The sequence below is a fragment of the Schistocerca serialis genome, chromosome 8 (assembly GCF_023864345.2).
Source record: "Schistocerca serialis cubense isolate TAMUIC-IGC-003099 chromosome 8, iqSchSeri2.2, whole genome shotgun sequence".
Classification (NCBI taxonomy): domain Eukaryota; kingdom Metazoa; phylum Arthropoda; class Insecta; order Orthoptera; family Acrididae; genus Schistocerca; species Schistocerca serialis.
Window position 1 is genome coordinate 297136789 of NC_064645.1, and position 16849 is coordinate 297153637.

Consider the following 16849-nt stretch of genomic DNA (forward strand, 5'->3'; position numbering starts at 1 on the left):
AATATGTTATTCTCATTATCCCTACCCCAGATATACGATGCACCCAGCGTAACGATCCTACAGTCCTCTTCGAATACACTTTATCTGAATTTACCCAACAGGGTATAGCGAGAACTACGTTGTCTTTCTTCGAGTGATTCCCATTTAAATTTATCGAGGACTACTACCATTTGCTATAGTCTTCACCGATCCATCAGCGTGACTCTGAATTCCTTCGATGTCTGTCGTCATGCCTACTTGACACAGTCTCCAAACGCTGAAATAATGCTCAGGTCCCACTACCATCCTTTACAGGGGATGTACAAAAATACGGAAACACCAAAAACACATACATTACCGCACCTACTACGGCGTAGCAAACCTATTCGTCTTCAAACCAACTTCTAGTCGCCTCGAAATGGATGAATACAAATCCTGTATGGTTTTCAAAATAATCTTATAGCATTATTCCTGCAAGTTCTGTAGCGATTATAGATATGCATAGCGTTCAGGCACCCTTCTCTCCCAAGTAGACCACAAAGGCTCAATAACATGAAGATCAGTAACTATAGTGGCCAGGGGAAATGCGAGAATTCATTATCGCGCTCACAAAACCAGTCCTGGAGGATGCGAGCTGTGTGGACAGTGGCCCTGTCGTCTTGGAACACCGTTGGGGAACAAATATTGTACCATGGGATGGACCTGGTCAGCCAGAATGGTCACAGAATCCTTGTCAGTTATGCAATGTTGCAGATTGACCATGGGGCCCAAGGAATATCACGTAGAGCATCACCGACTCCCGCCATGTTTGTCTCTTGGCGCCCAAGATCGGTCAGAACTTGGAAAAAGTGTGAAATAAGACTCATGTAACCAAATAATTTTCTTCCATTGCCCCACAGTTCAGGTTTTATGGCTTTTCCTCCACGTTTTCCTGTTACGGACATCTGCATCATTGGTGAGTGGTTTTGGAATTCCTCCAGTTCCCTGCTGTGGAGCTCCTTCGCGGTGCTTTGGTGCTGACGGGGATCGCGAGTGTGGCATTTTGTTCTGCAGGGACTTTCACAGTTGTCGTCCCCTTATTTTTTTCGTCACAACCCTTTTCAATGACCCTCTGCGACGATCGCTCAACACTCACCTTTGTCCGCGTTGTGTCTTAGCGGATCATGTTTTTCCTCTTTCCCTGTATGCGGTATAAATTTTCGATACGGTGGCTCTTGAGACGCCAAACATTTCGGCTACCTTGATTACGGAATCGCCCACCATATGAGCACCAACAATTCGCCCAAACTCGAATTTGCTTACCTCCGACATAACGCACTCACAACTACACAGAACACTGTTCTGATCTTATAGTATTATTCCTGCAAGTTCTGTAGCGATTATAGACATGCATAGCGTTCAGGCACCCTTCTCTCCCAAGTAGACCACAAGTGCCGTTTGTTGTGAAACACAACAGCGCAGTTTGCGAGATTGCCTACCATCTGCTATTATGTTCAGGCTTGCACTTCTGGTGGTGATGCGACATTTTTGTCCCACCCTTGTATGTGATTTGTTTTACAGATGCGCTGTACTTTCCCAAACACTTCCAACACATCCAAGTCTTGTGTTGGCTTTGATTGCCGTGATCGTCGTATTTTATATCGCTTTCAGTATTACCCCTAAATACTTATACGACGTGAGGTACTCAAGCTGTTCATAACTAATGCTGTTCTCGGGTACCGTCGGATTCTTTATTTTTGTTGTGGTATTATCTTGGATTTACCTACATTTACAGAGAAGTCGACAAAGACAAAAGGTCAGTCGTCAGCTGCACAAGAGAATCTTTGTACGACCCACTTTATCGGTTTCGGCAGTTGAAACTACCATCTTCAGAAGTGAAGTAGGCTGAAATCATTGGTAAGCCAACGTCATAATAAGAATCGGACGGTAGTGTCCTTTGCTACAGAATCAGTAAAACAGAGTGAATCGCTAAAAATGTATGGTACATGCGGTGAGTAGCAAAAGTCTGTCAAATCACATATCATATGTAGTAGGTCCGACGAAAGTTGGTTGTGTTTCGTCGCACATACTATGTACTTTCTACGATCCGACGTGGTGGGGATTCCAAACGCTCGAGAAGTACTGAATAATGGGTCGTACATGCGTTCTGTATGCCGTGTCCTTTGTAGATGAGCTACATTTTTCTATATTTTTTCCAATGTTCCCTGCTACAGACCTTAGGTGTTCGTTTCGTTTACGCCTAGATATTTAATGTTAATTATAATCCGTCTTGATTGTGAAAATATTTATTCACATGACCGGTTTCGGTTCCTCTAGAACCATCTTCAGATCTGCAATTTCAGTTACGGGAGTAACCTGTCCACACACAGCAACCTTCACATGCTGCGTCACATGTTTTATGTGACGCAGCATGTGAAGGTTGCTGTGTGTGGTTTGGTTACTCCTGTAACCGAAATTGCAGATCTGAAGATGGTTCTAGAGGAACCGAAACCGGTCATGTGAATAAATATTTTTGCAGTCAAGACGGATTATAATTAACATTGTATAACCAGTGATTGTGGTATCCCATCAGACATTATTCTATTTTTGGAAAGCCTAGATATTTAATCGGCGTGACTGTATCAAGCAGCTCATCACTAATACTGTATTCTAACAGCCAAACAGATACTATAAAACGCCATGCGACCTCCTGCATCACTCAACGACAACACTTTCCCGTACACTACAGCTTCATCAGGAAACAGTCAAAGATTGCTGCTTACCCTATACAGCAGTTCGTTTATATATATAGAAAACATGAGCGGTCCTATCACACTTTCCTGGGACACTCCTTACGATACTGTTGTCTCTGATGAAGACTCGCCGTTCAAGACAACGTAACGAGCTCTATTACGAGGGGCGTTCAGTAAGTGATGCAACACATTTTCTTCTGAAAGCAAGTTGGCTTTATAAGGGATTCGAGTACACCTTATTATTCTCCTGTCTTTTGGCCACAAAATTCTATTTTTGACATTATCTCCGCTCAATGCGACGGTTCTGCGCCACCTTACTGGAAGCGCGCGTGGCACCACTGTACTGATAGACACCGGAGCCAACGTCATGATGCATCAATAGCCTCCTCACGAACCACGAACTGCTTCCCGTGGAGTCCATCCTTCATCGGGCCACACATATCGAAGTCGGAAGGTGTGAGATCCGGGCTGTATGGTGGATGAGGAAGAGCAGCCCAATGAATTACAGGCCTATATCACTAACGTCGATTTGCAGTAGGGTTTTAGAACATATACTGTAGTCGAACACTATGAAGTACCTCGAAGAAAACGATTTATTGACATATAGTCAGCACAGATTCAGAAAATATCGTTCTTGTGAAACACAACTAGCTCTTTATACTCATGAAGTAATAAGTGCTATCGACAGGGGATGTCAAATTGATTCCATATTTTTAGATTTCCAGAACGCTTTCGACACCGTTCCTCACAAGCGTCTTCTAATCAAACTGCGTGCCTACGGAGCATCGCCTCAGTTGTGCGACTCGATACGTGATTTCCTGTCAGAAAGGTCACAGTTCGTAGTAATAGACGGAAAGTCATCGAGTAAAACAGAAGTAATATCCGACGTTCCCCAAGGAAGTGTTACAGGCCATCTATTGTTCCTAATCTATATTAACGACATAGGAGACAATCTGAGTAGCTGTCTTAGATTGTCTGCAGATGATGCTGTAATTTACCGTCTTGTAAAGTCATCAGATGATCAAAACGACTTGCAAAATGATTTAGATACGATATCTGTATGGTGCGAAAAGTGGAAATTGGCCCTCAATAACGAAAAGTGCGAAGTTATTCACATGAGTACTAAAAGAGGTCCGCTAAATTTCGATTACACGATAAGTCACACAAATTTGAGGGCTGTAAATTCAACAAAATACTTAGGGACTACTATCACAAATAATCTAAATTGGAACGATCACATAGATAACATTGTAGGTGGAGCAAACCAAAGACTGCGATTCATTGGCAGAACATTTAGAAGGTGCAACAGGTCTACCAAAGAGACTGCTTACACTACGCTTGTCCACTCTATTCTGTAGTACTGTTGTGCGGTGTGGGTTCCGCATCAGGTGGGACTGACGGATGACATCGAAAAAGTTCAAAGAAGGGCAGCTCGTTTTGTATTATCGCGAAATAGGGGAGATAGTGTCACAGACATGATACGTCAATTAAAACAAAGGCGTTTTTCGTTGCGACGGGATCTTCTCATGAAATTTCAATCACTAGTTTTCTCCTCCGATTGCGAAAACATTCTGTTGGCACCCACCTACATAGGGGGAAATGATCATCACGATAAAATAAGAGAAATCAGGGCTGGCACAGAAAAATTTAAGTGCTCGTTTTTCCCGCGTGCCGTTCGAGAGTGGAACGGTAGAGAGACAGCCTGAAGGTGGTTCATTGAACCCTCTGCCAGGCACTTTATTGTGAATAGCAGGGTAATCACGTAGATGTAGATGTAGATCAAGTTTTTGAGTTCTTCTCGGGTGCGCAGACATGTGTGGAGTCTTGAACTGTGCAGCGACGTATTAAAATGTGATCTGTCGATCATCTCCAATGTTAGTTCCAACACTGCAGGAGTCACAGTATTGTGCGTCCGGCCGGCACTCGGAGGATCCGACAGGTTTGTGCGATCTTCATGCAATGATGACAGACGCCTCGCCCAACGATTCAGCTTGCTTTTGTTCGCTGCCAGTTCTCCGTGGACTTTCTGCAAGCGTTTATGAATATCTGCGATGCTCCGGATTCCCGCTAAAAGAAACTCAATGATACATCTCTACTTGGAACGCATCTCCGTTACAGACGCCATTTTGAAGCCTACGTGTAATGCCACGTGTAATGCCACGGAACTTTATGAAACTATAAGGGCTGAACCCCAGTAATATTCCGCCGACGGCCTTGTCGCAGTGGTAATACCGGTTCCCGTCAGATCACCGAAGTTAAGCGCTGTCGGGCTGGGCTAGCACTTGGATGGGTGACCATCCGGTCCGCCGATCGCTGTTGCCAAGCGGGGTGCACTCAGCCCTTGTGAGGCAACTTCAGGAGCTACTTGATTGAGAAGTAGCGGTTCCGGTGTCGTAAACTGACATGCGGCTGGGAGAGCGGTGTGCTGACCACATGCCCCTCCATATCCGCATCCAGTAACGCCTGTGAGCTGAGGATGACACGGCGGCCAGGAGGTATCGTTGGGTCTTCCAAGGCCTGTTCGGACGGAGAATAAGGAATATTCCATCATGTCCCACGGCAAATTCCCCTTTATTCAACCGAAACTGGCCGAGAAAAAATGTATTGCATTACTTATTGAACGTCTCCCGCGTTTAAGGAGTCTTCGAACCACTCTCACATCTGGGAACCTATTCCTTATGCTCGGGCCTTCGTTGACAGTCTGCATTGTGACACTGCGTCGAATGCTTTCCGCAAATCAAGTTGTGTCTCACGGAGCGATTTTTCGTGATTCTGTGCTTAACCTTCGAGACAAGCTTGTTTTCCTTGCGGAGTGTGATGTTCGATCTTAGGATAAGCTCTAGGATCCTGCAACAAATGGAAGTCATCGATATTGGCATATAATTCTGAGCATCCGATTTTATCCTTTTTCTAAACAGGAGTGACCCGCGTTCTTTTCCAGTAACTCGGAGCCAGCTGCGGAAAAATTCCCAACGAATATTAACTAGGGAAAGAGCTCACACCGCAGATTTTTCTATGTAAAATCTGACATTATTCCAGGACCTGGTGCCTTGTTATCCTTAAGCCTCTTAAGCCTCTTAAGTTTCTCTATATCGGCGGTGCTTACATCAATACTTCTCGTTAGTGAGTCTGTGCGGCTGCCAAACATTGATAGTATCCTCATACCTATTCACTGAGATTACTGTATTCCACGTAACTAATAAAGAAGCCAAAAGGAAGTTACATGTGACTTTCGACGGAATCGAAGTATCACATAACTACAATCCAATATATCTAGGAATCACTCTGGATCGGTTGCTGACATTCAAACAACAGTGCATCAAGTTAACTAAGAAACTTGGTTGAAGTGTAAATCTACTTCGCAAGATTGCCGGAAGCAGCGGGGGCGTGGATGAAAATACCCTACGCTCTGCTGCTCTCGCTCTTGTGTATTCTGCTGCAGAATTCTGCGCTCCTGTGTGGGAGAACAGTGCACATAACGAAGATTGATGTCCAGCTTAGTGAAGGCTTGGGAGCAGTCACGGTTACTGTCTGATCTACTCCCAGTTAGTGGCTGCCAGTCTTAGCTAATATTGCTCCGCAATATCTAAGGAGGAAAGCAGCTAAGATAAACTTGCTCAAAAATATTACTTTTCATAAGAACTCTCTATTGTATGATGCCGAGCAAGACGCACCAGCAGCTCGTCTGAAATCACGCAAAGCACTCTGGCTTGATCTAGAAGGTATCGGTTCTTTCGACGCGGCCTCCAAATGGTGGCAACGCTGGAACGAACGTCCACCCAACAACGCTCATCTGGTTCAGTAACCAACAAGGAAGGTCAAGGGATTCGAAGTACCAAGCCAAATCTGGTCGAGGCTGGACAGCATTGGAAATGGCCAAGGAAGATCTGTTTAAACCATAAAGAAGTGTTGGTTTCTGTCCCTCTTCTGACTGCGAATGCAGAGCGGAGGAGCAAACAATAGATAACGTTGTTAAGGAGTGCCCACTTCGAGCATTTGGCGGTGATCGGTGGACTTTACATCAAGTGGCACAAAGAGCTCTTGACTAATTGTCACATTTGGACATTTCCATTTGACTGTAGCTACTTCTCATCTCATCTACTCATCTACATCCATACTCCGCAAGCCACCTGACGGTGTGTGGCGGACATCTGTGTACTTGTAAAACCGTATGGTAAATACATAAATAGTAATGAGGAATTTAGTATTTCCGTTTTCTGTCTGCTGCCTTTAGTTGCAACACCAGACGGACCGAAGGGAGAGAGAATGGAAAGGTTAGGCCTTTTCAGTGGCTTTACGTATGACCAGAACTTCAAATGGTTCAAATGACTCTGAGCACTATGGGACTTAACTGCTGTGGTCATCAGTCCCCTATAACTTAGAACTACTTAAACCTAACTAACCTAAGGACATCACACACATCCATGCCCGAGTCAGGATTCGAACCTGCGACCGTAGCGGTCGCGCGGTTCCAGACTGTAGCGCCTAGAACCGCTCGGCCACTCCTGCCGGCGACTAGAACTTCCCAGGAGTTTATGATCAATCTTCCGCCAGATGCTGACTGTGAAAATTATTGCATGTTACACGCATGACACTTCACACGGATGAACTTGTCATTTTTTTTAACTGCCGGAAATCAGAGACGTGTAGAGTACCAACCACACCAACTCTTGCCAGGCACTCTGTACTGCTCCCTTGCGTGCCAGTTACACAGTCAACACGGTGCATGCGCAACGCTTAGAGGAAAAGGGTCGACCACAGCCACCGGGAGCTTCCGGGAGCGATAACGCGACGCCTTCGAGGCAGCTGTGACCCAACTCCGTAGCATTCACCCTAAACATTGCTCAAGGGGACCGCTCTATTAATCGCAGTCTGCTCCCAGTTTCTCCACAACAGGAATCAGCTGTTAGCGCAGCTCGTCAGAGTAGCGAAGCCAAGAAGATATGAAAATTGCATAAAAATAACTTCCATACTACATGCTAGCAAACTTCTCTTAAAAAAGTCATCCAGATCCGATTAAAACCACACAAGGACAGAGAGCTACCAAGGAAACAAGTGGGGATCAGAAAAGAAAGAGACACCAGGGGCCAAATACCAGACGTAAGATAGATCATGGAAAAAGCTAGAGAATATCTACAATCCTTATTTATTTACGTCACAGACTACATCAACGCATTTCTGTAAGTCACTCAGGAATGTGGGAAGCACTGTGCACTTCCTGAGAATGACATAGTAATCTTACACAGCTAACCAGAAACCTGTACTGAAACCAAGAAGAAACAGCAAAAATGCAAGAATACAGTAAGGATATACAGAAACTTTCGGGATAGGGAAAGGAGTCAGTCAGGGATTACACTACTTCCATTCCATTGGAAAATGGAACCTACAATGGAGGGGAGGGAGGTGGGGCACTTAACAACTTATGAAATACGGACGGCACAACACGTATAGCAGCCACTGAAGAATGCATTAAATTTGTGCTGGATAAAATCGAAAAAAGTTAAATGTTTGGACTAAGGCAAAATTTGAAGAAAAAATTTTGACAACAGGATTTTGGCAAAAAACATATTTTTAGTAATTTCATATTTTCTTATCATAATTGATTTCTAGTTTTTCTAGATCAGCGGCATAGATTCACTTTAAATATTTATCGTTTGGACGTAGTGGTCTGTCTCTCTGACTACGAATAACTGCCTGATTTGTCACGCGATTCACTTTTCCTCATTTTCCAATGAAATCAGTCGATCTACGATAATTTCAAGAATATTTGATTTTATATATACCAAATTCAGTTGAGCTGGATGTTCTTTTTGTATACTGCATGACTGCCAGTCATTTTCTTATAATAGAGTACGAAATACTGTGATACCGCCGGCCGGAGTGGCCGAGCGGTTCTAGGCGCTACAGTCTGGAACGGTAGAGAGACAGCATGAAGATGGTTCATTGAACCCTCTGCCAGGCATAGTTTTTTAATATTTTTTTTATCGTGTTGAGAAGATAACCTGCAGCAACTATAGCGTAATCTGATGATTGGGTTTGTGATGGTCTGATCATGAGTTACCGATGCCAATGAATGTCACGACAAAACTCTGTTACTAAACGAAGGTTGTGGGGAACAGACAGATCTGCAGCGTAGCTCCAGGCCTATGTTACGTCGGAAGGTGCAGCCTGGTAGTGTGTAGGCGAAGCCAACAAATGTGTCATGTTTTATTGTTTTAGATACATACTGCTAATTCATATGAAACATTCGCGACCGCATATTCATACTGTAGGGTAATATTTTCAAGTTTTTAATATGGTTGGAGGCATTAGTAGCAATAAAATGCCCGCCCAAACCCTCTCCTGCGGCGCAGGTCGCGTTAATGTGTCAGTTTTTATTTTGCTAATGTTTTCCAATTGTTAGTGACGTCACATAATGGTTGCATCTCCATCATGAGAATGACGTCACTGGGCAATCACCACGGTATCACAGATGAAATGGTTCAAATGGCTCTGAGCACTATGGGACTTAACTTCTGGGGTCATCAGTCCCCTAGAACTTAGAACTACTTAAACCTAACCAACCAAAGGACGTCACTGAAGTGACAAGACTCATGCGATAACGATGTGGCCGGCCGGTGTGGCCGAGCGGTTCTAGGCGCTTCAGTCTGGAACCGCGCGACCGCTACGGTCGCAGGTTCGAATCTTGCCGCGGGCATGGATGTGTGTGATCTCCTTAGGTTAGTTAGGTTTAAGTAGTTCTAAGTTCTAGGGGACTGATGATCTCAGATGTTAAGTCCCATAGTGCTCAGAGCCATTTGATAACGGCCGGCCGAAGTGGCCGTGCGGTTAAAGGCGTTGCAGTCTGGAACCGCAAGGCCGCTACGGTCGCAGGTTCGAATCCTGCCTCGGGCATGGATGTGTGTGATGTCCTTAGGTTAGTTAGGTTTAAGTAGTTCTAAGTTCTAGGGGACTGATGACCTCAGCAGTTGAGTCCCATAGTGCTCAGAGCCATTTGAACCATTTGATAACGATGTGCATGTACACAGATGGCGGTAGTATAGTGTACGCAAGGTATAAAAGGACACTGCAGTGGCCGGCCGGGGTGGCCGAGTGGTTCTAGGCGCTACAGTCTGGAACCGCGCGACCGGTACGGTCGCAGGTTCGAATCCTGCCTCGGGCATGGATGTGTGTGATGTCCTCAGATTAGTTAGGTTTAAGTAGTTCTAAGTTCTAGGGGACTGATGACCTCAGAAGTTAAGTCCCATAGTGCTCAGAGCCATTTGAACCATTTTTGACACTGCAGTGGTCGAGCTGTAATTTTTTCTCAGACGATTCATATGAAAAGGTGTCCGAAGTGACTATGGCCGCACGTGGGAATTGACGGCCTTTGATCGCGGAGTAGCAGTTGAAGCTAGACGCATGAACCATTCCATTTCGAAAATCGTTAGCGAACTTAATATTCCAAGATCTACAGCGTCAAGAGGGGCCGAGAATACGAAATTTCAGACATTACCTCCACGATGGACAACGCAGTGGCCGATGGCCTTCACTTAACGACAGAGAGTAACGGCGTTTGCGTGGACTTGTCAGTGCTAACACACAAGCAACATTGCGCGAAACAACTACAGAAATCAATGTAGGACGTACGACGAATGTATCCGTCAGAACAATGCGGCGAAATTTGGTGTTAATGGGCTATGTCAGCAGACGACCAGTGCGAGTGCCTTTGCTAACAACACGACGTTGCCTAAGGCGGCTTTCCTGGGCTCGTGACCGTATCTATTGGACCCTAGACGACTGGAAACCCGTGGCCTGGTCAGATGAGTCTCGATTTCAGTTGGCAAGAGCTGATGGTAGGGTTCGAGTGTGGCGCAGACGTCATGAAACCATGGACCCAAGTTGCCAACAACGCACTGTGCAGGCTGGTGGTGGCTCCATAATGGAGCCGACTGTGTTTACATGGAATGCACTGGGTCCTCTGCTCCAGTGGAACCGATCATTGACTGTAAATAGTTACGTTCGACCACCTGGAGGCCATTTGCAGGTGTTCATGTTCCCAAACAAATATGGAATTTTTATGGATGACAATGCGTCGTTATGGATGACAATGCGTCGTGTCACCGCGCCACAATTATTCGCGACTGGTTTAAATAACATTCTACACAATTCGAGCTAATGGTTTGGCCACTCAGATCGCCCGACATGAACTCCTTAGGACATTTATGGGACATAATCGAGAGTTCAATTCGTACACAAAATCCTGCACCGGCGTCACTTTCGCAGTTGTGGTCGGCTATAGAGGCAACGTGGCTCAGTATTTCTGCAGGGGACTTCCAACGACTTGTTGAGTCCACTCACGTCGAGTTGCTGCAATTTAAAAAAAAAACTAAACTCCTTCCGAACAGGCCAGAAGACCCAACGGTACCGACCGGCCGCCATGTCATCCTCAGCCTATAGGCGTCACTGAATGCGGATATGGAGGGGCATGTGATCAGCACACCGCTCTCCCGGCCGTATGTCAGTTTCCGAGACCGGAGTCAATCAAGTAGCTCCTCAGTTTGCCTCACAAGGGCTGAGTGCATCCCGCTTGCCAATAGCGCCCGGCAGACCGGACGGCCACCCATCCAAGTGCTAGTCCAGCCCGACACCGCTTAACTTCGGTGATCTGACGGCAACCGGTGTTACCACTGCGGCAAGGCCGTTGGCTTAGTTGCTGCAGTACACCGGGAAAATGTGGGTCCGACACGATATTAGGAATTATCCGCCGTCATGCAAAGCGCCGTCATCAGTGGACCCCCAATCTCCACTAGATTTGTACCGGTCTAGTAAACTAGGTCTAGTAGACAACAGTATCGAGGCCATCGCGCACGAGAACTAAACGATATATAATACACAAAACACACGATTAACATCTGCAACTGAAACGGAATTAGTAGCTAACGCGATACCATGCCGAGAGATCGACGACGTCTTTAACGTGGTGGAGATACGAGCATCAAGAATCCAAATGGCTGACGTCACTAACAACACGGAAACATGAAAAAAACGAAAACTAACGGGATGTCCACGGTAATAGCGGGTTTTGGATAGGGATGTTCTTATCGTTAACACTTTGAACAGATCAGACCACAGTGGAAAAATAGTAGTTTATTCCGGGGATGCATTTGTAACCATGGAATCCCGCCATAAATAGAAAAAAGACTGACATCATTCACCGCCTGTGGAGGTTCGAGTCCTCCCTCGGGCATGGATATGTGTGTGTTTGTTCTTAGGATAATTTAGGTTAAGTAGTGATAAGCTTAGGGACTGATGACCTTAGCAGTTAAGTCCCATAAGATTTCACACACATTTGAACATTTTTGAACATTCACCGCCTCCCGAGTAAAACGTTACCTTGCGATCGAACGTAGACCTTGACCTACGCTATAGATCATTCTGTAACCACCTTTTTTTAATTTTGAAAAAATGTTATTCACCCTGACAGATTTCTGTGTCTTCGCCAATCTAACCTTGACCTGAGGTTACGCTACAGATTCGTCTGTCACAACGGCCGCTAAAAAAAAAAAAAAAAAAAAATTACATGGAATATACTCACAGTTGCGAATATGGACAACCATTGGCTGTATAATGGAATAACGACAACGAAACTTCAAAAATACATGGAATATACTCACAGTTGCGAGTATGGTTCAAATGGCTCTGAGCACTATGGGAATTAACATCTATGGTCATCAGTCCCCTAGAACTTAGAACTACTTAAACCTAACTAACCTAAGGACATGACACAACACCCAGCCATCACGAGGCAGAGAAAATCCCTGACCCCGCCGGGAATCGAACCCGGGAACCCGGGCATGGGAAGCGAGAACGCTACCGCACGACCACGAGATGCGGGCAGTTGCTAGTATGGACAACCATCGGCTGTATAATGGAATAACGACAACGAAAATTCGTGCCAGATCTGGACTCTAACCCATATTCTCCGTTCATCGCGAGCGGTCGCCTTATGGTTACGCTATCCAAGGACGCTCCACAGCCAGACACAAATTTCCACATGTCAACAACCATGTGTCTACAACCTGCAGTCGTACATTCATTACGTATGTTCCTGTACAGGGGAGATATTTTAATGGGAAGTCGGTTGCCCTGTATCGGTGAATAAATATGATATTGCAGTGCCTGTGTTGTTCAGAAATTACGATGCAATGTTCCTTCCGTTATGCATGCATGTCCGAAGGAACTGGCACTTCGGCGATTACAGCCGTTACGAAATACATTAAATATATTCTCAGTTGCGAATATGGGCAACCATTGTCGTGATTCCAATACAGAGCTGATGGTTGTCCACATCCGCAACTGCGTAACGGTTCAAAAATGGCTGTAAGCACTATGTGACTTAACATCTGAGGTCATCAGTCCCCTGGACTTAGAACTACTTAAACCTAACTAAGGACGTCACAGACATCCATGCCCGAGGCAGGATTCGCACCTGCGACCGTAGCAGTAACGCGGTTCCGGACTGAAGCGCCTAGAACCGTTCGGCCACGACGGCCGGCATTTCGTAACGGCTGCGGTCGCGGCTGTGCCTGTTCCTTCGGACATCCATGCATGACGGAAGGAACATTGCATCGTAATTCTGAACAACGCAGGCACTGTAGTATGGCTAAATGAAAAGTGCAAAGGAGAACGGCAGTAAGGTGATCATTACTCTCGCCGTCTGCAGTAGATCTACGTAGGTCTAGTGTACAACACGGTAATTAAACGATGTAACAACCTAACACGCATGATGTTACAGAACACGAACGACATTACAACTTACACACATAGACAAAAACATAGCTGACGCCAATTCCATAACATGACGTCAGACATAAAAATACATTGATGACTCGCGTTGTTCACTAGACCCAACGAAAAACACACTACAAACAAAAACATCCCCGATGTCATTTACGTAAAGTATGACGTCAGAACTTCTAAGAATTTACCAATGGCGCTCGCGCTGTTCAGTAAACGCAAAAATGAGACGTGAGCTTGTTACATGGTATGAGTGTAACGGTGTTCAGAATTTGGAAAACTTTTAATAATAATCGCAACAATTACAGACGTGTTCGCACCTGTAGCCAGATGTTATTGTCGGGCGTGGGTGTGGGGGATTGTATGGCCGAGACGCGTGGGCTCGGGTGCGTGCGGCCTACCTGTGGTCAGCCGGGGTGCCCCCTCGAGCAGCGCCGTCTTCTCGTCAGCCATGGCGCCGCGCACGCTGCCTGCTGCCCACACACACCGTGCTACGTCGCGCCGCCAGCGCGCCGCAACCCACACTGACGGACGCCTGCTAGCGCCCGGTGCCCGGCGGTTTGATGGGTGCACCAACTGCAGCGCGCCGAAGCCATCTGTCCGCTCTGCGCGTCTCACATATTCCAGCTGCATCTACGACTGCATCATGCTCCGCAAGCCACCTAACGGTGTGTGGTCGAGGGTACTTCTGGTACCACTAACTGATCTCCCCTGCCCTGTTCCACTCGGGAACTGCGCGTGGAAAGAATAACAGTCCATAGACGTCCGTATTAGCTCTAGTTTCTCGAATTTTCTCGTCGTGGTCATTACGCGAGATGTATCCCGAAATTTCGATAGTAAACCTCTTCGTGATGCACAACTCCTCTCTTGTACCGTCTTCAGTGGACTTTATTGAGCATACCGGTAATGCTCTCGCGTCGACTAAACGCACCGCTCTTTATTGGATATTCTCTGTCTCTTCTCTCAGTCCTACCGGTAAGGATACCATATTGATGAACAACACTCAAGAAGCGGTCGATCAAGTGCATTGTAAGCCTTGCCTTTGCGGATGCGTTGCATTTCCTTAAGATACTTCTATTTCTTAACACAAAACAACCTGTTTATGAATCAGTCTAAAACAACGAATCTAGTATTTCAGACCAAACATAGTGAAAATTATAACATAAATCTTAATATAGTTGGAAAGACTATTAAAGAAGTAACAAGTACAAACTTTCTAAGAACTATAATAGACAAACATTTGGCATGTCAGGAGTACATAGATGCACTGTGTAAAAAGGTAAACAAACAGATCTTCATCATGCATAAAAGAACTAAGACTGTGGATGATAAAGTCCTCAGATCAATGTATTATGGACTTGTCTTCCCACATTTGTCTTATTCAGTTCATGTATGAGGAAGTGCACAAGCTGGCTACTTAAAAAAGAATATTCACAATTCAGAAAAAGGCAGTGAGATGCATTGCAAAAATACCACCAAGACAGACCTATAGGCAAGCTTTTGTACACTATAATATTATGACAGTATATTCACTGTACATATACCAAAGCATAATGGCGGTAAGGTCAAGCGATAAACACCTCCTAAATAAAGATGTACACAAACACGGTACAAGAGGAAATGAAAATTACTACATGATAAACAGAAATCTAAAACTGTCTATGACTGCCCCTGAAGAACCAGGCAAAAGGTTTTTTAATAAACTCCCCAAAATCATTAAAAAAGAAACAGACCTAAAATGTTTTAAAAATCATTTGAAACTATATCTCACGGAGAAATGTATATACAGTTTGAGTGAATATTAAGATGGTGTTTAAATATGTTATATCATAACTGAAATGTACCTTTAAAAATTATAATTTCTGTATCTTGTTTGGATTTGTGTGTATGTATAATGTGAAACATGTAATACCTTTGTATGCTTATAGACTATTTCTGTTTAATTATTTGTTTCATTTATATATAATGAAATCAAGTTTGATGTTAATAGCCTACTGTATGACACACCCAATACTCTCAGCTGGATTTTCAGCTGGAGTCCATGGGCAAAGAATAAATAAATAAATGACTCTCCGTCTAGCATCTGTTTTTCCTACTGTTTGGTTGGATCATGTGGTCATTCCATTTAAGGTCGCTCTGGATTACATTACATTAAATTCAGTTTTCGTTCCGTAGACCCAAATAATGAGATGATTCTCGTGGGTGTGGAACAGGTCAGAAACTATAACACAAAAACATAAAACATTTGAATATAATACTTACTACCCTGATCTTTTGTTAGGAGATTGTTGAAATAGGATAATACAATGCAATAAACTGGAACAGCTAATATCTACAGTATTAACACACTGTCAGAATGAAACACTGTTGTACACTATTAATAAATTTATCATACAGAAAATTCCTAATCTTGAGTGCTGTGACCAAGTGCTGTCAAAACTGAAATCTAACAGATATTTTTACTTAAGCTGGCTTAACAGTCTGTTATCGTATTCAACCATGGAGTAGAAGGCGTTGCCTATCAAAAAGTCTTTCAAACTCTGTTTAAACTGTGCTTCATCTGAAACCAAGTTTTTGACAGTTACTGGCAATTAATTGAAAACGTGTTTTCCTGAGTATTGGACCCCTTTTTGGACCAAGGTAAGTGATTTTAGGTCTTTATGCAGATTGTTCTTATTCCTAGTATTGATACTATGTACTGAGCTATTGGATGGAAATAGAGATGTATTACTTGCAACAAATTTCATTAAGGAATAAATATACTGAGAAGCAATGGTTAGAATACAAAGCTCCTTGAATGGGTTTCTACAAGATGTTCTTGAATTTACACCACAAATGATTCTCATCACACGCTTTTGCACCCCAAAAACTTTTCCTCAGTTTGATGAGTTGCCCCAGAATATGATCCCATATGATATAATAGAATGAAAGTAACCAAAGTATGCAAGTTTTTTAATATTTATATCTGCTGCGTCTGACATCATTCTCACGGTAAATACAGACTTGTTTAGGCGCTTAAGCAGTTCTGTGGTATGCCCTTCCCGACTGAATTTATTATCAAGTTGTAACCCCAGAAATTTAACACTGTCAACGTCTTCGATCTGCATGTCTTCATATGTTATACTCATGCTGGAAGGAAATCTCTCACAGGTTCTGAATTGCATATAGTCGGTCTTCTCAAAGTTTAATGACTGCGAATTACCTTTAAACCACTTATTAATGTCAGTGAAAATTTGATTAGCAGCTGTTTCTAAATCTGTGCTTGACTTGCTACTTATTGCAATGTTTGTATCATCTGCAAGCACAACAGACGTAGCATCTGGAATTATAACAGATGAGAGGTCATAAATGTACACAAG

At 44.2% G+C, this 16849-nt stretch overlaps 1 protein-coding gene across 1 annotated transcript in view; it reads right to left on the reverse strand.

Annotated features, from left to right (window-relative positions):
- The window catches only part of LOC126416451 (putative inorganic phosphate cotransporter), a 376726-nt gene extending 362664 nt beyond the window's left edge, over window positions 1-14062 (reverse strand). The window contains exon 1 of the mRNA XM_050084178.1: window positions 13892-14062. Within this exon, the coding sequence (XP_049940135.1) occupies window positions 13892-13943 (52 nt within the window). The 5' untranslated portion in view covers window positions 13944-14062. The remainder of the gene's footprint in view (window positions 1-13891) is intronic.
- Between the last annotated feature and the right edge of the window lie 2787 nt (window positions 14063-16849).